The sequence below is a fragment of the Rhamphochromis sp. 'chilingali' genome (assembly GCF_963969265.1).
Source record: "Rhamphochromis sp. 'chilingali' genome assembly, chromosome: 1".
Classification (NCBI taxonomy): Eukaryota; Metazoa; Chordata; class Actinopteri; order Cichliformes; family Cichlidae; genus Rhamphochromis; species Rhamphochromis sp. 'chilingali'.
In genome coordinates, this window is record NC_137929.1 from 40919798 (window position 1) to 40942926 (window position 23129).

The 23129-nt window shown below is 42.3% G+C and overlaps 1 protein-coding gene across 1 annotated transcript; it reads left to right on the forward strand.

Annotated features, from left to right (window-relative positions):
• The first annotated feature begins 284 nt into the window (after window positions 1–284).
• znf219 (zinc finger protein 219) lies at window positions 285–22154 on the forward strand. Its single transcript, XM_080874540.1, has 5 exons — window positions 285–431; window positions 9837–9921; window positions 10153–12475; window positions 12637–12783; window positions 15744–22154. The coding sequence occupies exons 2-5, from the start codon at window positions 9916–9918 to the stop codon at window positions 16916–16918; spliced, it is 3651 nt and encodes a 1216-aa protein (XP_080730666.1). The 5' UTR covers window positions 285–431; window positions 9837–9915; the 3' UTR covers window positions 16919–22154.
• Window positions 22155–23129: the final 975 nt, after the last annotated feature.

Genomic DNA, 23129 nt, shown 5'->3' on the forward strand with positions numbered 1-23129 from the left:
AGCGTTGTAAAATGGTGCCCGTGCTGAGATTATAATTAACATTTCCAACCTACATCACTCTCCCTCCCACTTCTCCTATGCTCCCCCCACCACTCCCCCCCATTCACTCACTCCTGTGTAATAAATGGGCAAAAATGCAAGAAGAAAGGAGAGAAGGGGAGAAGGAAAAGAAAAGGGAGATGGAGGAGGAGGAGGAGAAGGAGGAGGAGAGAGATAGTGTGTGTGTGTGTGTGTGTGTGTGTGTGTGTGTGAGAGAGAGAGAGAGAGAGAGAGAGAGAGAGAGAAGAGGGTGACCAAACGGAGGGAGGGGGAAACGGCGTATGCTTGTATACAACCCTGATTTCCATTTTTTTCCCAACTCGTAATGTATTTAATTCAAGTGAAACGTAATCATGACGTGTCGTGTCATTAATCTCCTCGCCGCCTCTCCCGTAAGTACACTGAGTCTTTACTTTCAACATATATCCTATATCTTCATTTATCTTCTTACATTTTATTTACCACTATGTTTACATATATGCACTTTTATGCGTGCTGGCACGAAACACCGGCGACGAAACATTTCCAAAATTGTTTAATTTACTGCGACTGTTGTTGCCTCTTTTTTCTCTCTTCTTCTTCTTCTTCTGTCACGGGCAACACGCGGGATAATGGCCAACATAGTTGTTGATGTGTTTTATTTCACTCCGCTTTTTCACATTTATTTATTTCATTGGCAGCTTTGGCTGTGTGTGTGTGTGCGCGTGCTCGCATGTGAGTGATTGGCACGAGGCATGCATGTATGTATGTATACATGTAACCGCGCGCTCCGGACCACTTTACGTGTGTGTCATGTATGTAAGCCGGTGTATGTGCGCGCGTGGTCGACAAGCATGTAGCAGTCGGAGCTCCGCTTCTAAGCCGTGACATGACAAAAAAAAAAAAGAAAAGAAAAAAAGCGGAGAAATGCACTGTTTTCCCTCATAACTGAGGAAATACTCGGTGTAACAGTTAAACCAAGTCGACTCGAACAGTCAGCACGAGATGAAATGCGACTTAAAAATGCTCGCAAGTGCACGAAAAGTCACTCGGAGGTTTATTTTTGTTTAAAAATTGGACACAACTTCAGCTAAGTAGTTGTGCAAGCTAGCTCTTAATTTTTGTTTTTATCCGCGCGAGCAGTTTGGTAATTTGGCAGCTCTTCTTTAACCTCTCTGAAAAAGAACGGCGTCTTCTTCTTCTTCTTCTTTTTTAAGTAGGTTATATTTTTATTATTTATTATATATGTGTATTTTTTTTTTAAAGAAGAGCCAAGTTCTCTGTGCGTAACGGAGAATTTCGATAAGCCGCGGACATATTGTCCAAGCGTAAAAGTGGATTTTTGCATGTTAGCAAGTTGATTTACAAAGCGTAATTTGTAGGTAGATGCGATTAGCTTGACTAATTCTTTTGTTGGACACACATTAGGCATTGTGTTGTGCGTTGTTTCCGAGATAAGCACCGCCACTTTTCGTGTGGGATACGCGCAAAAAAAGAGAAAAGACTGTTTAACGGTGCTTTATAAACCTTATACTTTCGGCCACCTTTTACTACAATGTTTACTACAACCCGTTTAGTTGTCCTAACGTTACCTCAGCGCTCAGAAAGTAGCATAGCAAGTGTGGCAATACATGCAATGTTGGGGCCGTGTGCGTGCAAAACGCGTGTTGCCAGATTGTGTTCAGTAAAGATAAGTTACCGGTTTTCGTCCAAAAATGTGCGTTTTTGGACACGATGGCTCTTTTTTTTGAGGGGGGTGAGGGGGGCACTGATGTCGGTGGTAGATTGGCAGAGAGGGATTCAAGATGAAATCCATGATGGCACTTTTCCCCCCTCCCGTCCTCTCCTTGCTCGCTCACTCGTCTTTTTCCCCTCCCTTAATCTTTTGTATAGAAAATTTAGGAACAAAATGGAGCAGGGGAGAGAGAGCGATAGATAGGCTGACATGACACACACACGCCACCCTCCGACTTCTCCGACTACCCTGCATCCCCCGTGTTCATGATTTTTAATCGCATTTTTTCTTTTGGTTGTTGTTCTTGTTTCTATTTGGAAGCGGGATTGTGCGCGGACACCATCTGCGGGCAGGGTTAATTTGATTTTTAGTGTGTGTGAGGGGGTGTTTATTAGTGCATTGTTTGTTGATGGTTATTTATTTCATTAATGTGCCTCTAATTGAGATGGCCGCGAGAGAGAAGAGAGAGGGGGGAAAGGAGCGTACTGAAAATGGTTGCACGTTATTGACGCACATCACAGGGGCGAGGAGGAAATTCCTCTTGAGATAAGGCGCAGACGTGTCATCTGGGTTGACCAAAGACACTCCCGTCGCCTTTTTCTATATCCAATGGAATATGTTTAGAGATCCTGAAATGCCCTATTTTTTTTTTTTTTCATATCTACCCAAAATGTCACACTCTTGAGAGCCTGTGCACAGTGGAAGTAGGTTGACATTGCTTGCGTGTCCTAAAATGAGGCATGTTTTTGGAGGGTTTGGCATTTTTCAAGACGGGTTTATGCACATTAACTTTCATAATCCCTCTACGAAAAAGAAAAAAAGAAAAGAAAGCTGAGACAATTAGAAAAGAAATGACTTCACTCCAAATCCCTGTTTTTCTTTGGATCATCGCCTGCAAGAGTGACTTTTGGCAACAAGACGCTACTTTTCCTTATCCGGGCTTGATCAAAAACTAATAACGCAAGCATTGTTTTTTTTTAATTATTACTCTGTTAGTAAAAAAAAGCCTCCCCTGCCTCTCTACAGGTTGTTTGCCATTAGATATAAGGCGTTGATTTCATGTCAAACCCTTGGCAGATACTCATCTGCAACCAGCTGTACTAATGAATATAAAACACTGGCCCCATGTTAAAAAGGCTCTAATGGTTTTTGCTTCATTCAAACCTCTGTCTGCTTGTTGTGTTCAAATAGTATCCACCTCCTCCTCCACCTCCTCTGTCACCCTCAATGCTGCCTACTTCCCATCTTTGTACATACTGTACTGTACTTGAAGGGGCACATCCACCCCATCCAGGTGGCTCTTGGGAAAGAGATTGTATGTGAGGGGAGAATGAGACAGAGGGAGAGAGAGTAAAAGGGAAAGGAGTGTAGCACCAATCAAGGCTTCTGATTGATATAATTGGGTCATTAGTGCGCTGCGGGAGAGGCACCTGCTTGCCCTCAGTTAGGGAGAATCTACTGCATTGTGACATTTTGAGACTGTTGAGAGTTCTGCTAGGCTGCTCGGGATTAGAGTGTATTTAGAGCATTAGGGTCTTACTTAAATAGTCTGCCACTTTTTGTCGCTCGCATTTAGTTTGGAAGACCAGCTCTGAAATCAGCGTTTGCAGCAGAGGCGTACAGGTAGACGGTCTGAATAAAAAACAAAAAAATCAAACACGACAATTTGATAAGCAAAACATTTTTCCAACTTTCCATTAGTGGCAGTCCCGTGACTGCGCTTTTCAGCAAGGTGTGCGATGTTATGAAAGCAAGCAGTATTTGAATTTCTCCCTCAAATCTTTTTTAAAGTTACAATACAACTCTTTTTGTGTTTTTTGGTTGCATTTCATTTGACCTGCTGAGATCAGCACAACAGATGCCTTCCCAGATGAAAAACTGAAAGTGTGAACTATTTTGGCCTCAATTTAGTCTGAAAACATTCTGGACACCGCATCAAAGCACTTTATACTGTAACCTGAAGACTGTGCAATAGAGAGAGAACCCCACAGTCCCCAGTGAGCAAGTACTCGGCGACTGTGGGGAAGAAGACATAAAGTCATTGTTGGAGTGCATCCTCACTCTTCAGCTCAAATCCCCTGCAAAAAAAATAGAAATAAAATGTTACATTCCAGCCTATACATAGAGTCAGGGAGCCCTTGAGTGCAATCAGTCACCCAGAATTACACCAGGATGTGTTGATTTAAGTACTGGCACCTCCCATTTATATGTCTTTATAAAATATAGTGCAACAGAGTGTGTTTCAAACAAGATGTTCCTAAGAAAGAGAACACATGCTCTGCAAATTTCCCCAGGGTGAAGAAAGAATGAAGCCATTACTATTATACACTTACCCTTTTCCCCCCCCACACTAAAGCTGTTTTAGGTATCTGATATATATACATAAATACCCCAGGGAGGTCACAGTGAGTGGTGAGCATCCCTGAGGGGGTCGAAAGTAGTGTGTTGCTTAAGGACACTAAAGTGGAAGGGGCGTCATTCATGGAAGAAAGGTTTCTGAACCTTTTCCCAGACAGTAGGGAGAAAATTGATCAGGTGGATGTTTGTTTCACCTGCAGGATTGTCTCCAACCTAGCAACTGATCCTCGGTGTGCACACAAAAGCCTTTTAGGAAGAATGCGTACAACCACACACATGCTCCAACCAATTCTTCTTTTAAAGCATCAGTCTCGTAATCCCGAGTCAGACGAGTCATTCAGCACCCCCCTTCCCCCTCCACTCACTGGTTTTAGGAACGGCGCGGCCTGTATGAGTTGGAGTGAGACTCTTTTTTTTCTCTGCCGAGATGCTTTCCGGTGTTCGGGATTCGCCCGCTCGGGTCTGGCACTGCAGCGTTGCCTCCAAGTTCGAGCATCAGCTCGTGTTCTCTCGCTAGAGGAGTAATTCATTCAAAAAGAGGAGAAGCAGGAGCTCGAGAGGGGATGGTGCATTAGAGGAGGAGAGGTTAGACAGGAAGAAGCAAAAAGGAGTAAGGTTGTGAGAAGTGGAACATAAAACACATCAGTGAGGCAGGAAATGCTGGCTCAAGCTGGACTTTGCGCAGATGAAAGACGGTAAAAGTTGGGACGCTTCCTTTTAATGTAACTTTTTCTTCAACTCCGCTAAAGTACCTTTCGAATAAGGTCAACGGCGTAACAGATGCGAGCCATTAGATCGCCGTTTCACTTGCGTTCTGCGATCAAAACGATACACATGAAGTAGCATTTTTCCCCGTATAAGCAATCTGCAACACTCATCTTTAACGGTCGGTGGCGGAGACTGCGCGGGAGATGTTCACCCTTATCATTGTTGAAGCTGAAGATGAGGGAAGAGCGAGAGTGCGAGGCAGGCAAAGTTGAAGCGAAGCCGGCGGTGGGGAGGGAGGAGGTGGTAGTGGTGGTTCAGGGAAAGGTGAAGTAAAGGAAATGAATACCGGCTGTGGGGAAGTTCGCCACGTGACCACGCGATAAAAACCACAGGGCCAAATTATACTGTACCGCACAGGGAGCGGGCTCCCCTCACTTCCTCTCGCTCTCATCTTCTCTTTTTCACACACTTTGTTTTTTTCCCCCCTTCCTTGTGGTCAGTCTCTCATACACCCACTTATCCCCAAAGGACACCTCACCTCGCGCTGGCTTCATCACATGAGAGTGCAAGTAATGCAGCGGGAAGAAAGATGCACTTGTAGGGATTCACAGAAATACACACAGACTACGAGCACAGTCCTTACTTTATGCCTTAAGGCCGGTGCCTGAGACCTTGAAGATGTCTATTTTTAGGTACGTGGAGGAGGACTTAATTTTCAAACAACACAAAGGTCGCTGTTGCTATAGATCACTGGTTCCCAAACTGAGAGCGAGATCCCCAAGGGGTCACAAGGGGTCAAGGAGAGCAGAGCATACACTCAGATTTATTCTAAATCTTTTGACATTTACCTCCACAGACTGATAGGAAATGAATGAAGGGATCATTGTAAGTCAGGCTTAATTACACAAACTGTGACGAGGCATTCAAAGTACTGTTTAGCTTCATGAGGCTACAAATCACAATACACAAACCCTTCTTATATACAACCTATGATACATTAACACTATTTATTATGAAGCTGTATAACACTTCTATCCCACACACACGGTTACCATTATGAACACTAGGTGAAAGGTGTTCACGCCCTGATATATATTTACAATTACAACATGTATCTCTCATGTGCATGTGCAAACCTGCACTGACTGCCTTCACAATAAAACTCTGCCACTTCGGTGGATATTTACACAGTGACACCCCCGATCCCCACCCCCAGCTAAAAGAAAAAAAACAAAAAACTTGTCTGAACATATTGTGCAAATTTCCCTCAGCTAGTATTTACCAGGTATGTAACGTATGATTCAGCCATATCGTTATGCACTCCTTGTGATCTGAGTCAAGGAGTAGTTATCAGTATTTAAACAGTGCAGTTTAAAAAAAACAAAACAAAACATAGTGACCCTGATGATAAAAAAAACCTCATTTCCAGTCAAGGCAATTCAGGACCCACAAAGCTGCATTTCAATTGCTGGAATGTCAACTTTGGGACGCTTTAAAGCTGGTGTCATCTTGCGAATTACTGTGTCATTACACTCCTGCTCATGCACTGCAAATTTCAGGATCAGGGGAAAAAAGAAAGGGAAAAAACAGGAAAAGCCAGTGAAAGTGCAGGAAAATCCAGTTTGTATCGAAGGGATGGGAAAATCCATTATGTGTTGCATATCAGCAGTCAACTATAGCTCTGGGCCTGAGAAGTGGAACAAATGCTTAAGTGCGTTTTACGTGGAGTCTTTGTAACGGCCCGCAGGCCGTGGCTGCGACAGGAAACCAGGTTGCTCAGAAACCCTGCGTTTCACTCCATTTGTGATCTCAGCAAACGCTTTCCTGAGCAATTTAGGGTCTCAGCGGTTCGCTTTTTAATGATGATGTCATGATGTCTATTTTGTAAATTGTGATCACATTTAGGCGATAAATCAGGGCCTGATTAAATGTGTGGCTATCCTGTGATTGACAAGCTGCTAGCATGTATGTCTACAGTGGCTATTAAGCCTCTTTTCCACTAGTACCTGCTCAGCTAAACTCAACTTGGTTTTTAGGGTTTTTTCATTAGGTGGTAGTTATGGGTACTCTGCAGTTTATTAGCGTTTACTCTGACTGTTTTCCAAGTGACCTGAGTCAAGTTGAAAAAGTGATGTCAGAAGATCGCATGCCACTGATTGGCCCACAAATGAGGTCACTGAGGGAGTCATGAGAGCAACTCTTTCGCAAGACTCAAACCCGGCAACGGCTGCTGGGCAATGGCCTCACACCTACTTGGCTCTTTCTTTTACCCTGAGTCTGACAAAAAGCCAAAGTGTGTGAAGCAGGTGTACCATCGCCTCGACCTCCATTGTTGTGTTGTCTTTGGATTGCAGGCAAACAGCGTCACTGGACTTTTGGGCTGCCTTGCTATAACGATAAGAGTGAAGATTTAAGATTGGGTGAGACCCCATTTTCTGGTTTGCAAGTGGGCCACTTGCTGGTCTGTAATATCATTGTGAATCTCCTACGTGGATCACATTACCTAATATTAAATATTCATTGCCATGACGCACATTTAAAATCAGATTATTACCCCTCCCCTCACAAAACTAAAAACACCCACCACACACACACGTAGGTGTCACATTTTTGTACGCTGCTCTCACCCTTGCTTTGAGTACCTACCCCAATCCATTTTATAGCTCGCCGTGTGTGTGTGTGTGTGGACACACTGGGAATGAGCAGCATTTGTGGATGATGTGAGAATGTCGTCTTCGGTGCGCTTCTTGCTTAATTTACACCTGCTTTTTATGTGTTTCTCCCCCACCTGATTCCAGCATGATTTCTTCCCCACTCCACCCTCTCCCCGAGTCACCCCCAGCCCCCTTTTCCCATGCATCCTCTGCTGCACCTTATCTCCCTCTCTCAATCTATCCAAATTTTCTTTATTGGCATGACAGGGCCGGTGGTTGGCGACAGCCACCGTCACGGTGGAACAATGCATTGTGATGGTGATATTCATATGATAATGCCATCAGACTTAATACTGCAGCAGATACATTTAGATAGCCGCTCTCTCTCCCTCCTTTTCCTGCTTTTTATTCCTTCTCCCTTTCTGCACCCCCCCCCCCCCCCCCCCGTCTCTGTCTGCATGTGTATTTCCGTGTTGACTTTCAAAATGGTTTTTAAATGTTGCTCTCTCTTCATGTTATGCCCCAGCCTGCCACTATCACTACTCTGATTTCTCTGCTATTCTCTGTTCTAGCATGTCGCTTTCTCTTTTTTTGGTTTCTTTGCTTTTACCCTCAACACCATGTTGCCAATCAAATTAAATCATTTTCGTTCACATGGCTTCTGAGACTGTTTCTTTTTTTTTTAATGCTGCCCAGTTTGTAACTGCTCTGTCTATTTGTCTGTGTCTCCCTCTTTCTTTCTCTCTGTCTGCCTCCTTTCTCATTTTTTTTTCTTTGCTCTTCGCCATGTTGGCAGGGCCCAATCTACCAGCTGATATCAGCATTCCTTGGCACTCTGCCAACTGGCAACACTGCAGGAGAGAAAAAAGAGAGGAGAGAGAGAGAGGGGAGAGGGAGAGAATGAAAGAAAATTAGTGAATAATAGACGGAGGGAGGGAGGGAGGGAACGAGAGAATGAGAGGGGGATGGGAAGAAGTATGAATCAGGGAGAGAAAGAAAGACAGAAGGGAGAGGAATATGGTGAGAGAAAGAACAATAATGGTGGATTAAGAAAGGACTGTCTGTGTCTGTGTAAGAGAGTGTGTGTGTGTAAGTGTGTGTGTTAATGTGATTGATATGGTGTGATATCCCTGTGAGTCATAGCTGAGCTAAAATGTCAACTGGCTACAAGCCTCAGTAACTCACACACACACACACACAAATACTCAAATCCATATAAACACATATGTGACCATACCGCCATGTGAACAAAAATGTGGGTGACACACCTGCGAGCACAGATGTTCCATTGTTTTTGCCACAGTGATTTATGACCTTTTTGTTGTGTTGTGGGTGCTCAACTCCTGCAAAAATGATGGACAAAAACCAGCCACGGCGCACACAAATTCGGTGGAAGTGAGGCGAAGTGCTGCGCTCTCAAAATATTTGGGCGTGTGAGCGTGCCCTGCCAAAATGCTTGTGCGTGTTCAATGCGCAGTATCACACTTCACGTTTCAGCTGACTCTGTTATCTGGGGTGACAGTCGCAGTACAGTCGAGACAACAGCAGCAGCGGCGGCAGCAGCAGAATAAGCTCACATATATAAATGACTTCAACAATTAAGCATGACTAAGCAATGTATGGGTGAATGCCACCACACCCAAACAGCAGATTTATTGTTCTGGCTAGGTGCATGCATACCATATGTGAGTGTGTGTGTTTGTTTGTGAGTGTGAGTGCGTCCGGGCCTGATTTAAGCAAAAAAAGCTGCTACTGTATGACTGTTCAGGAAGGGTGTGTGGGGAAGTCAAAACATTGCGCGCCCATCCTGTTTGGGACAGTCCGTGTCCTGTGGTGGTGCCCTTAACTCCTAAACACACACACACACCAATGCACGTTCACACTTCAGATAATCATCCCATATGTGCTAACAGTATGCCAGCATGTACGCTGAACACATGCAGGAGGCAGAACAGGTGCACACCTGTTACACATTCAATGCGCACACCAACGCAGGCTGAGGAGCAAGTGACGATCAAATACAGATTTTCTTCGTAGTAAACATGCACGTGCATTAAAATGTATTGTTGAGTGTGCATTTGGTGCTTTGCAATCAGAATTTAGGGTGAAATCTGTTCAAAGGGTCTTAGTGTAAATAGCTTTTAATCCTGTTCGGCAAAACTCTGCTACCTGCAGTTCATCGCTGGATATTTCAAAAGCATTACACTGATACTATTATTCCTAATTTACCTAAAGTCTTTAGTTAGATAATTGTCTTAACATGCTTTTAAAAAAAAGGGTGGGAACAACTTCAAGTGCAGTAATTGTTAGATTTTTGGTTGCAAATAATTTTCTGAGCTTTCTATGCTTGTTTTTGTCCTCAGACAATTACAAGAGGAGACTGCCACAGGACTGTGTCCCCCCTCAGCAGAGACACTAAAGAATGGCATAACATCACACACAATGCTGGTAGGACTTTTTTCTATTTTCTTATATGCGCATGCATCAACATATAAAGACTCATACCCTCGAAGTTTGTGCAGTTTTTAAAATCTGGCCAAGGTTGTGCTATAAAAGCTAATTATGCACAACATGCAAATTTAACCTTTTCTTGAGGTTTTTAACTTTTAACTCCTTCTTAAGTCGCTGGTTGCCGCTCATTATCTGTCTCTCTCCCTCTCTTTGTGTTTTTTCTGATAGAGGATGGATTCTCCACCGGAGTGTGTGTTGTCTCTTTCTTGTGAGCAGACCCAGTCGCCCCCAACGCTGCCGTCTCTAGACCACAGCCCCCAGACCTCCTCTCCTCACACTCAGCTCTCTCTCCCCGATAGCCCTGTTGTCTTGCCCATTCACAGCTCCGAACCTTCCCCCCAGAGCCCGGACACTGCGCCTTATTTCCCCCTCTCTCCGTTCCCCCTCCACGAGGGTAATAACAGCAATCACCATGATGTTGATGAAGAAGATGATGAGGAAGGGCTGGATGGAGTACCTCCATCCCCAACGCCGGCAGTGGCTTTGTTCCCAGGAGGAGGGGGACAAGAAGCTGGATGCAGCCCCTGTTTGGACTCCTCTCCGCCAGATACACCATCAGCACCATTACTCGGGTGTGGTGCCCTGGAGCTGGCCCTGTCTTCAGGACAGAGTGGGAACTGTAGTGATGAACTAGACCTCCAGCTGTTCCAGAAGGATACTGTTACCAGGGCCACACCTGGAGTTGGAGGGGCCTCCTCGGGGCCTGCACTCAGGTATCCCTGTCATGTATGTGGAAAGAGATTCAGATTCCAAAGTATTTTGTCTCTTCATGCACGAGCTCACAGTCTGGACAGAGACCGGCGAGCTTCAGCTCTGTATAGGACTGGGCTCCCTTCAGCTCCACTAAAGCAGCACCTCAAAATCCAGCAGAACCACAAAGACCTAATTCCGAATCACAGAAGTCACCCAAACCAGCGTTTACTGCCTGGGGCTCTCATCCAGCATCTCACAGAAGACGATGAAGTCAATGGTGAGGTCAAAGGTCTTGATGATGGACTACAGACAGACCAGAACCCCAGTTTTTTACTGGATGACAGCACACCCTTGACCCCTCCGCTGACAGAGGACCCTGTGTCCGTGACCTCTCCCTATTCTTCAGCCACCGGGGAGGGCGTATCTGCTTCCATCACGCCTACATTTCGCTGCCATGCCTGCAAAGGAAAATTCCGAACAGCTTCAGAGTTGGCGCGGCATGTACGCATTCTCCACAATCCATACAAATGCACTCTTTGTCCCTATTCTGCCAGCCAAGAAGAAAGCCTGGCGTCCCACTTACAGGAGTGCCACCCTTCTCCCGATGTACCTGCTCTTCCACCAGCTTACAGTTCGAGGCCCATCATCGCAACCCCCGACACCCCAGTACCCACGCCAACCCACACGCCAGCCCCAACCCCGAGCAACCCACAGCTGACATCAGTTGCTGCAGTGGGCGGGTCCTCTCCACTGCCAGCATTTCGCTGTGACACTTGTGGACAGCGATTTACGCAGTCATGGTTTCTGAAGGGACACATGCGAAAGCACAAGGACTCATTGGACCATAAGTGTCAGGTATGTGGCCGTGGCTTCAAGGAGCCTTGGTTCCTAAAAAATCACATGAAAGTTCATCTCAACAAACTTGGCCTCAAGGCTGGACTGGGAAACCCTGGGGGACCAGGAAGTGCTGAGCAGCAGTCTAAAAGCTCCCTCAACGCCCTCTACTCCAGTCTCCTTCTGACTCAGCGAGGAGGTGGTGCCAGAGGAGGTCAGGGAAGACCAGAGAGAGAAACTGGAGGCAGAATTGGGATGGGTTTGAGTAAGTCAGCCATCCTGGGCTATCTCGGTTTGCCTAGTGATGGCAGTGGGGCTAGCTGCATGGAGAGACTTCAAGCAGTGGCTCAAGTAGCAGAGATGGGAAACGGTGGTGGCAGTGGTACTGCAGGGGGAGCAGACTCGGGAAGAGGAGGGGGAACGACTAGAGCAGGGGGAACCGGGGAAACTCCAGCAACAGTTTCAGAAGGAGGAGATCAGGCAACTTGGTGGCAGCTGGTGGCTCGCAGCTTGGCGGTAGCTCAGCAACAAAGGCCTCATCAGCGAGGCCAGCAGCAAGGGCAACGAGGCCTGGGGCGGAGTTCAGTGATTACAGAGGTCGACCAAGTCAGAGCCTACCTTGGAGGCCTGGATCCTAGAGAAGAGACCGGAGGACCAGGAGGGCCATGGGAATGCCCAGATTGTGGAAAGCTGTTCCGCAGTCTACAGCAGGTGGTAGTTCATGCTCGAGTTCACACTCAGAGGCCCCAGAAAGGAGGTGGCAGCGAAGAGGAAGGGAGCAGTCATCATAGAGGAGTGGGGCTGGGAAGAGGAGGCAGCAGTGAAGTGAGACAAGAATCCCAGCTACACAGCGGTGGATCCCAACAAATGGCAGAACTGAGACAGGAATCAAAATTGATGGGTGGTGGATCACAACAAGCTGGAGGGGCTGCAGGGTTTCACTCTGTCATCTCAAGCTTCAAAGGTGTGACATGAGTGTTTTTTCTAGTTCTTTGGTTTGTGTTTGTTTGCTATCATATAAGAATACATTGTTTTTCAACTTCAACTTTCAACTTTCTATTGTCATTAGAATCTTAGCTGCTATCTTTACATTTTCCACTTTTTTCCCTTCTTCCCTACTTGCAGGAGAAAATGGGCTGACGACAGTCTCCTCCATACCTTCAGTTCCCACCAGGGAGCGAGTGCGTGGCAGAGGGATAAAAGACTGCCCCTACTGTGGCAAAGCCTTTCGCTCTTCACACCATCTCAAAGTGCACCTCAGAGTTCACACAGGTGAGATACTGCTGTGAGTTTAACAAACCATGTTTACTTTTTTAACCTTTATAAATCCCTGGAAAGGTTGCATTGAGCATCGTTGCTTTTCTAGAACTACAGTTTTTTTCTTTTTCTTTTTTTAAAAGATTTTACCCCAGAGGCCTGGCCAGCACTAATCATAGCCCTCTACTGCAGGCAACTGAGCTGCTCCACCGGAGCAACTCCAGCTTAAGTGCCTTGGTTGAGCGTATATTAACAGTAGTTTCTGGGGGGAAAAAATCAAGCCACTCCAGGGATTAAAAAGGGAAATTGCTCACTTCTCTTACTGGCCTCTAACATCGCTACCAGTAAACGGTACAAAAGAAAACCTTTTCATGTCTTCTCCACTAATTAAACAGTAATCCTCATGTCTCTATTTCGATTTGTATAATGCAAAATTTAGCTAAATGAAACTGGTGTGGTTTGATGTTTTTTTTTAATAACCTATTTATTTTTATAGACACATTTATTTCTTGTCAATTACATAAAAATACTAAATCTTCTTATCTTATCTTAAATAATGCACATATTAAATGCATGAAAAATTGCAGAGAATTCGCTGTCTTTGAAACAAGAATCTGTAACAAAAATCTTTAACATCCATCTTAAATACTGTAAAGAGAAAAAACATTTTAATAAACTTTTTTAGGACAAAAATAAAAAAAAGAGGAAAAACTGAGTACAGGATTTCTGACAACCAACTAGTTGGACTTTAATGAAAGTTAGAATCTCAAACACCACTCACACTCATACTATTAATTAATGTTCCATATTCATAAGCCTTTATCAGCATGAGTCATCGTCACTTTTCATTATTTGCCTTCAGGTGATGTATTTGATCAAAATTAAAACCCATCTCTCATTTTTTGCGATGCCACCTATCACTACTAACTGGAGAACCTCCCATAAAGACAGCAGCCAAAAAATGCACAGTGTGAAGTCTTTTTAAGAGTTGCCATTATCATTACTCATTTTATAGCTGAAAGGACTTATCTCAATGCGTTTATATTTTTCCCAATCATGCACTGCTCATTTTCTCATACACTACTGCCTCTGTTCCATCAAGTGATTATCACATGGTCAGTAATTAAAGCAAATGCATCAAATTATGATAATGCTCTCTTCAGAATCTCGTTTCCCATCGAGAGTTTTATCCCGTCTTTAGTGTTTGTTTCACCAACACAATCAAGTTGTCCCTGCATCTGTACGTGCGCCTGCGTTCCTCCTATGTGACCAGTTTTTTCTTTTTTGACTCTTGGGAATAAGATCATTTACGTTTTTCATATGTTTAACGTTTCCTGATGTTAATGTTCAACATCATCCCCTTTATCTTTCCCAGCTGTGTAATTTTTAATGAGTAATGGAATACTGCCATCTTTCTTTAAAACATGTAACTGCACCTCCTACTCAGAATTGCTCAAATGACCTTTGAGCAGCTTATACTTGCTGCAATTTTGCAAAATACTTGCTTGCCATACTTATTTGCAATGTTACGATTTTGCAATAAGTGCTGTGGCATAGTGAAAGTACTTTTAACCTATTTTAAAAATGATTGCATTTTTTGTGTATCTTTTACACATGAAACGATTTAGACTGCTGAAATTTGTCCTCAGGTCTGCATTTCACACAGAGTGTACCCATGAGATAGTCCTCAGTAAATAGGAGTAAAACTGATTAAAAAAATAAGAATTATTTGCAGGGAAATTTAATTTTAGCTGCCATAAAAAAAGTACAAGTATATATTGATATTGGAAAAAATCAATCTGACCTTGTTTTATTTGCAAAACTGGCTTTCCTGTGAAAAAACATGATTCGTTTATTGGCTTATGAACCGCTCTTTTAAGGTCCCACCACAACATTTCAGTCAGGTTGAGATCTTTACTTTGATTAGGCCACTGCAGCACCTTGAATTTTTATTTTCAGCAATTCTGTTGTAGATTTGCTGCTGTGCTTGGGATCTTTCTCATGTTGCATGGCCCAGTTTGAAACAAGCTTTGACTATTAAACAGATGGTCTCACATTTGACTCTAGATTACTTTGGTATACAGAGGAGTTAATGGTCGACACAATGACTGTAAGGCGCCCAGGTTCTGTGATTGCAAAACAAGCCCAAATGATCACTGTTTCACAACTGTGCTCAACAGTTTGTATGCTTGTGTTTCTTAGCAATAAGAGGCTTGCTCCTGGTAACTCTTCCAAATAAGCCATATTTGTTCAATCTTTTTGTAATTGTACTGTCATGAACTTTAATATTTAACATGCTAACTAAGGCCTGTAGAGTCAGAGATGCAGCTCTTAGGTCCTTTGCGGTTTGTTGGACAGTGTCGAATTGGGGGGACTTTGCAGAGACGTCCACTCCTGGGAAGATTGTGTCCTTTTATTAACACACTCCTGAACCTGCCAGACCAGAAAACTTCTAAAAATTCTGCTTTCATAGAAATGCTCAGACTTGCTGATGATCATTTAATCAAGCATATTTGATTAGCAGCACCTGGGTACTACTTAAGTATTTAATTCCAATGGAAGTCTCAAGAGTATTCATAGTTTATCATGTGGCTTCAAGGACCTGTGAAAGCTTTCTTTTTTGCATGACTGTATATGTGTGTATAAGAGGCAACTGTTTTTCAGGGTCAAAGGTGAGTACCATCAGGTTTCTACTGAAGAAAAAAAAAAACATCCTGTATGTGAAATCAACATTGTGTATGCCATAAAATAGCTGGTATATGATATCATTAATACTAACACAAAGGTATTTCACTAACTGTAATATAAAAATACTTAAAATCACCAGAATATTTTTTTTCCTTCTTACCCAGTGAACACCCATTTTGGGGCATTCATTTTGGAGCATCTAATGAGTCCCACTGTTTTTTAAAAGATTTTTCTAGCTTTATTTTTACTGTTCTATAAATAAACTTTCTTCATTGTGTTTTCTCTAGGTGAGAGACCCTACAAATGCCCCCACTGTGACTATGCGGGTACTCAATCTGGCTCTCTGAAGTACCATCTCCAGCGGCACCACAGGGAGCAACGCAATGCCTTATCAGCTGCCTCAAATTCCTCCTCCTCTGGTCTCACCTCCACTATCAACAGTCTGACCTCTGGAACCTCTGGATTGGTCAAGCAGCGCCGATCTCAACCCAACCACTGCCCGGTCAACCGGGCTCCAACAGACAACCCCGCCTCTCGACCCAGCCAGCAGTCCTGGCTCCTGGGACTTCCAGACCAGCGGGAGCATCGAAAGGCCTTAGCAGCTCTAAGGGATGTTGACCTAGAGACCCAGTACAGGTACCTGTCTGGAGTAATGGGCGCTCTTTACCAAGGTGGAATGGAAGGAAGCTGGATCAGGGAGTCTCCTCCACCAAAGGCACCTAAGGTGTCACGACGTAAGCCCCTTACTACAAGCCGAATGGTTCAAGCATCAAGTGACAAGGAAGTACCCGTGCCATCAACTCAGGAGGGTGGTTTTGAACCACTGGATCTGTCCCGTCGCACTTCTCCTGGTCTTGGAGGGATGGAGGAGGATGGAGGCATGAGTGTAAGGGAAGGTGGTGAGGATGCCGTAGAGGATAGTTCAACAGGGGTCAAACTGAGCGAGTGTTTGTTTTGTCCTTTTCGAACATCATCAGCAGAGCTGATGGCCATGCATCTCCAGGTCAACCACACCAGTAAGTCCAGGCGCAAAAGAAGCTCTTCAGTGATCTTGGATGATGATGGAACCTCAAAGACCACAAGGCCAAGGATGGATCCCTCTGACCTCGACCCTCTGACAATATGGAGGCACGTAAGTGAGGCCGAGTCCCAGGCCTCCATGGGAGAATGGTCCTTAACTCAGTCCCAAACTCTTAATGGTCTCTCTGAGCACACAGCAGAACATCTGGGTAATGCTCTTGAACACCCAAACTCCATGTCCTCAGTGTCAAAGAATGTAACAGATGTTCCTGAACTCAAGGGCAAAATTGATGAAGAGAGAGATGAACAAGATGAAGAATTTGAAGAGAATTTGGAGAATAGCAGTCTGGAGGATTCACAAGACCAAGACCTGAGGATGTCCCTCGCTCTTTCACCAGCCCTGAGCTCTAACCACGTTGGAGGGGAGGAGGATAGAGTCTGAGGAGATTAAAATGTTTTCAATGACACCGCTTAAATTGGAATGTTGGGTTTATTGTTTTCCAACAAATTTTGACAAAGAATTGAAGAAAGGGCAGAAAGTATTACATAGAGAGAAGTTGTTTATGGTTTTGCCCTGTCATACCTTCATTTCTGGGCAGTCCTGAGGAGTCTTGACAAAGAGGAGAGCCAAAGCTATGGTATTTCCTCTGTCATTATTTGTCTCCTTGGCTTTGTGGTCCACCACAAAATACGGTAAAATTCCTGTAAAAAGAAAGCGCATGGACGCATCTTTTCAGGATTTTGTCGGCCACATTTTCTATTTGTTTTTCAGACTTCACCGAAAGATGGGTGATTTTTACGATGATCTCCAATTTGATAATCGAAAGATCTAGGGCAAAGTCCTGCATCATTCTAGAGTCGTGCGTTTATCCCACACTTATAATGGACTGGTAAATCCCAGACTACAACACTGACCATGCTGGAGCCAGCTGCGACTAGATGCTCTCCTGACGGACTGACCACTGAACAGCTTCAGGTTCCTCCTCAAACTACAACAAACAGACATGGAGGAAAGTTTAGTCTAAAAGTTTCAAGCTGCAAACCTCGGCTAAGCTATTCTTTATTAATTTAAGGCATGAGGCAACCGTTACAGGCCATGTGCTTTCCTTCAAGTATGTATCACTGCCTTGTTTGTCAGAAAAGTGTTTCTTGATGACTGTGCTAAAGAAAAACAGAAAGTTTGTAATATTTTTGTTCATTTGTTTTCAGTTAGTGCCTGTTCATGTATGTCGTCGAGAGAGTCTCTGGTATCCTTGCCCATCGAGGCTCTGATAGATCGTTCATTTTATCTGAATATACAGTTTAAACGATTTAAGTACAATATATTTGTTAAAAGTGGTTCTAGGGTGTTGTGAATAGTTCAGTTGTAAAAGAAATGCTACATCATAGTGTAATGTCCTTGACACAGACTGTAGCTGTTTGTGGCTCAGCTTGAAAAGAACAAAAAAAAGTATGTCATATAATGTGAGGAAAGGTCAAAAGCTGAGCGCTTAAAAAGGAGGTCAGAGTTCAACATTCAGTGTTTACAATGGTAGCGGTTGTTGGTTGGGGATGCAAAGGCACCAACTGAACACAGAGCGAGAGTCTGTGTGAGGGCTGAAGGGGCGACGCTTGAGCTCCTGAATACAATCAACTGACACATTGTTTTGAAGAGACTACGACTGTGTCAAAAAAAAGGAAAATTTTAACTTTTTACAAGGTAGAGAACGACAAAGAAAGCAGTCTAGCTGCCAGACAAGACTAAATCTAAGAAACAAACTGTACTCTTGGGTTACGGTGTGTTTTAGATGAGTAGTTTCCCTCTCTTCTTCTTCTTTTTTTTGTTTTAATAAGAAAAGAAAAGACAATGGTAGGAGTAATTATTAAAACACTAACAAACGCATAGGCATCCCAGTAGAATATGTGTAGCTTTTGTAAAGACGAAAAAAAAAAAAAGCAGACTTTTGTTTATTTTCCTTTCAAGATGCTTACAGAAAAAGGTTATCAATATAGGTGATATTGATTATAATGTTTGTGAGCTAAGACTAGTTGGAATGTCTATACAGAGCACTGTGCAAGTTTTTTTTTGAGTTCCCAAAGTAGTTGTTTTCATTTTGACTTTATCAATAGACCAAACGTTTTTTCAATGGCAGTTGTCACTTTCGGTTGTCATTTTTAAGTGTGTAAATGTGTGGTTTCAGTAGATTTACCCCATCGATTAGCAAAATCAGTCAGCTAGGTTGTCAGTGTATCAGATATTCGACCACTGAACTGGTGGTTAGGAAAAAAATGAAGTGCATTTTGTTTTTTATGTGGAAACATCCAGTAATCATTTCTTTATCCTAGTTTGAAGGTATATTTATGAATGTGAGGCATTAATATTCTCTTACACTGGTTAACAGCCTCTATTTATCTGCTAAGACTCAAATTGATGGGGTAATTTATGATTGTGACCACTCTTTAATGTGCATTATTGTGATTAAGTTCCCTTTTTAGAGCACCTTATGAGTTTTGTAGTGAAAGTCCCTTAGTGGTGTCTCCTTTAACAACTACTGTCAATGCCACCGTGCCTTCTGTTTCAAGCACTTCCTGGTATATTTTGTAAAACTCACCAAAAGCACTTAGCCTATATCGACACACTCTCTTTCCTCTTTCCTATTCCCCTTCAACACATCAGCCCATTCTCTTGATCATCTTCTCCTGTGTTCACCTCCTGATCCCTCTATTCTTGTGTTTTTGTTTTTATTATTTGCCATTTTTTCAGGCCCATTGGGCCTTAAACAAGGTCACTAGGCCTTATGTTCTAGCATGGCTAGACTCTTAAAAGAATGAACTACCTACCCTTAGACAAGTAAAAATTGTTGTAGAAGTAGGGTTAGAGAACTTCGGGTCATAATACTAACCCTTGGTAAACCAAAGCCCAAGTCTAAGACACATATACATTGTGTTTAATCTCATGAGGTGCCAAAACATGTCTGATGTGACACTAAATCAAATACACTAGAGGAAACAAAATAATTCACCGTTTTCCTTTTACTCTCTCTTTTTCCCCTCGTCATGCTTGCTCTCCCTCCATGTCCTGCTCTCATCTGTAAACAGTCTATCTCTAGCACCACTTGAAGGTGACGTGTACTATCTGGTATTGAGGCCTTTATTAGATTTTTATTTCAGTTTGTGTGGTGTTTGTTCAATGCCGTTGAGATGGAAAAATGCTCTTATAATGATAAGTATTATTGTTTTAGCATTATGGTTAAAAAAAAATCAAGAGAAATGTGTTGTTGAATGTTGTACAGATAGCATTAGAGATGTTGTGTTTTTTTAAGGAGAGCACAAACCCGAGCAATGGTCCCTCCAACTCCTCCCGCTGGCAGATGGGAATAAAATGGACTGCCAATCATCATAAAAGTCTAATGACAAAAAGTCCCAGAGCTGTGGCATGTTTTCAAAAGAAACAAAAGATTTGAATGTAAAAATGAAGCCAAGGCCTCATTATTTCCAAATTGATTGCAAAGAAACAAAAATCATCTTTGTACCTAAGCTAATCATTTTACTCTTTTGAAGGTGTAGTTTAGTAGGAGTAAGACAAACACACGCACGGCTTTGTAGTGACTTGAAAACAGGGAAACCAGGATGTGCTTACCTGAAAACTGATGAATGCACAATTACATTCCAAGGATGCACAATTGGTGTACCTAACATGTTTAGCAATTTCTATTTTTTCATACTTTGAACACCTTCCTACTGTTTCATTGAGGTGTAGCAGTTTTTTACATGGCGTCATACACACATTGCATGAAAGTTGTCTGCATATAGGACGTGATACAACCACTGGTAGCTACTGTTCCCAGACTGTTTGGCAAGTGGTTGCTGGAGGTTGCGAGTTGAAAGTGGTCTCAAAGAGAGTGGTATAAGGAAGATTTTGTTGTTCTTGCTTTGGCCACTAACAAACTGTTGTGGTTGCCTGTAGTTTCTACACAAGTTGGTGAATTATTTGCAAACACTCGCAAACTGCTTCCTCAGTGGCATTAAACCTTGAAAAAAATTGCAACACAAACAGAGAATGTTCACCTTCAAAGTAAAAGCCAAGTAATTTTAAACGATGTGGCTTTTGCTTTGAAGGCAAAAGTTTTACTACTGCTCTGAGAGTAGCTGGCAAGTGTGTGCAGATAAGTCAACATGTTCCTTGTAAACCGTGGGCAACTGTAGCAGTTTTCTAGGAATAAAGGCTTTCACCAACTAGTCAGTGAATAAACATTTTTTGCTAGCAACTGGTGGTTGGCAGATGATCACAGCCTCATCTCTAGACCTGTGTGTCTGGAGCCTTAGTCACCCTGCAGTGTCACACATCCGAAATAGCACACAAGTTAACATCATGTTAGCCATCATGTTATTAGCAATGACATGACTGCAAAACATAAATAAGCTATATATGGTGTAAAAGAGAAAAAAAGACTTCTAAAAGCTAAGCTGCTATTGTGTCATTAGATATGTGCCTAGTTTGTGTAAAAAATAGTACTGCTGTTCAGTGAAATCAGTTATAATTAATGCATTGAGGAAGACGTTATCCACTAACTGACCCTGGGTAATGCCTTGATATTTTAAACCAACAATGGCATCTTGTTGGGCAGTGTTTTGATCTAGAAAATAAAAAATATGGTTGTATATGTCCTCTGTCATTTATATAATCACTGTCAGAGTGCTGAACAACCACACATAGTAAACACAAGGAAAGAAAACTACTCATGCTAGCAATGCTAATGGTAGCTACAGGTTTTCCTTCTATTAAACTTGTTTAGTCTAAATTTAAAAGTACATTTAGCCAAATAGGAGACTACAAACAGGCCTACCTTTGTCTTGAGATACTAAGACATCAGAGCAGATTGACATGTTTAATATGTAACAGTTTATTTGCCAAAAGATTATTGAAGCAAAAAGAGTGTATAACATCCTGTGTTAGCTAGCTCGTCTATATTGTTACGGTTAAACTTTACTGTTAAGTTCAAACTGCTTGTTACCGAGTAGAGTCTGCCCTCTTTTCTTGTGGTATTTACCCTTGTCTGGTATTTATTCATTAGTTGCTTAAAAAATGTTCTCAAAGTTGATTATTGCCCTGAAGAAATAAGATTACATCATGTTTTGTGTATCAGCAGCAACTACAAATTCTGTTTTTAATTAAATAGTTGTAAACTGTAATTTTGTAATAGCTATTAAGAGTATTGTCAGATTTTTAAGGTGCATTCCCAATTTTTAGAATAATTCACAATTAGAAATAGAGACAAAATCAGCTGACAATTTAACAAAGTATTCAAATGTTTCCAAGAAGATTGCTTGTGTTTGTCTGACTTCAGTTAATTTTTTTGCCAAACAATTGTTAAAAAATCAGCGAATTTTTTGCACAATTTTCAATTTGCTCGCTTGTAATTTACAAATAGATGTGAAAACGGCACCTTATATCCTGATTGTAAATCAGAAAATTCTCCAGAAAGGATACATTTGTCATTTCAAAGGGTATTGTTCTTTTTTTTTGTAATATGACAAATCTTTTGTGAGGTGAGGGGACCACGCTGGGTTTGGGCTCTTGTGTAGTTTACTGCCATTGCAGTGAGGGAAAACTGACCTAACATAGTAGTGACTAATATAACTTTGTGGACAGATAAAAAAAATAAATAAAAATAAAACACATTAGAAATAAATAAACACAAAACAAATCCTGTCTCTCTCTTTTTTATACCTGTTCATTTAGGATGCAGTTGTTCTTTAAAGTGTGAAAACGCTCAGTGAGACAGCTTTATTTTGCATGTTTATCTGCATTCTATAAGAACGTGTTTGTGACTTCAGAATTTGAGATGTTGAGATGCTGCATCTGGTTGAAGTGGGTGAAATACAGAAAGCTTGAGCTTGTTGCAAAGGGAGCCCTCCTGTGGCCTCCTGGCCGATATTGAGGGGATTTAAACAGGCTTCCCTCAGTCTTGATATTCATTTCTGCTTACAGGTCACAGAGATGTTTGCTTTAAAGACTGATAACTTAGCAAATCTAATATTAGAGATCTGTAAATGTATATCCATTAATTATGATTTCATTTGTGTTTTACAGCAGTGGTTCCTAATCAAATTCTGCCTGTTTAAACTGAGTAGCAAGGGCAGCTAAGACTGAATTTTCCCTATTTCCCGACTAAGAAGATTTAAATTTATTTAACCTGTAAGCTGCACAGTTAGCGCTGTACTGGCATGTCCTGCTGGGAAATGAGAAATGTTACTGTATATTCACAAAAGGACAGCAATACAAAGTAATCTGAACATATAGGATCTGTTCGTTTTTGGGGTTTTTTTTTATTCATTAAGCTTATCTTTATGGAAGTTTTTTCCCTTATTGAAAAAAACAAAACATTTTTTGCCATCTATAAATAAAAAAAATCTGGATTATGATCTCAAAATATTTACTTCTTAACTCGAAATTTCAGGTTATTTTCTCATAAGTTTGACTTACCAAGTCGACATTTTGATTTATGTTGGGGTTTTTTGTTTTGTTTTGTTTTCTTACATTTTTTCCAGTGGCAGAAAGAAGCTTTTACAAAACTGTGATGTTTTTGGCATTTATGGTAGATTTTTTTGCATCATGCATATTCTGTCATCTGTGCTTGTGCTGCGTGATTTCCTTGATTTCATGTTAGCCT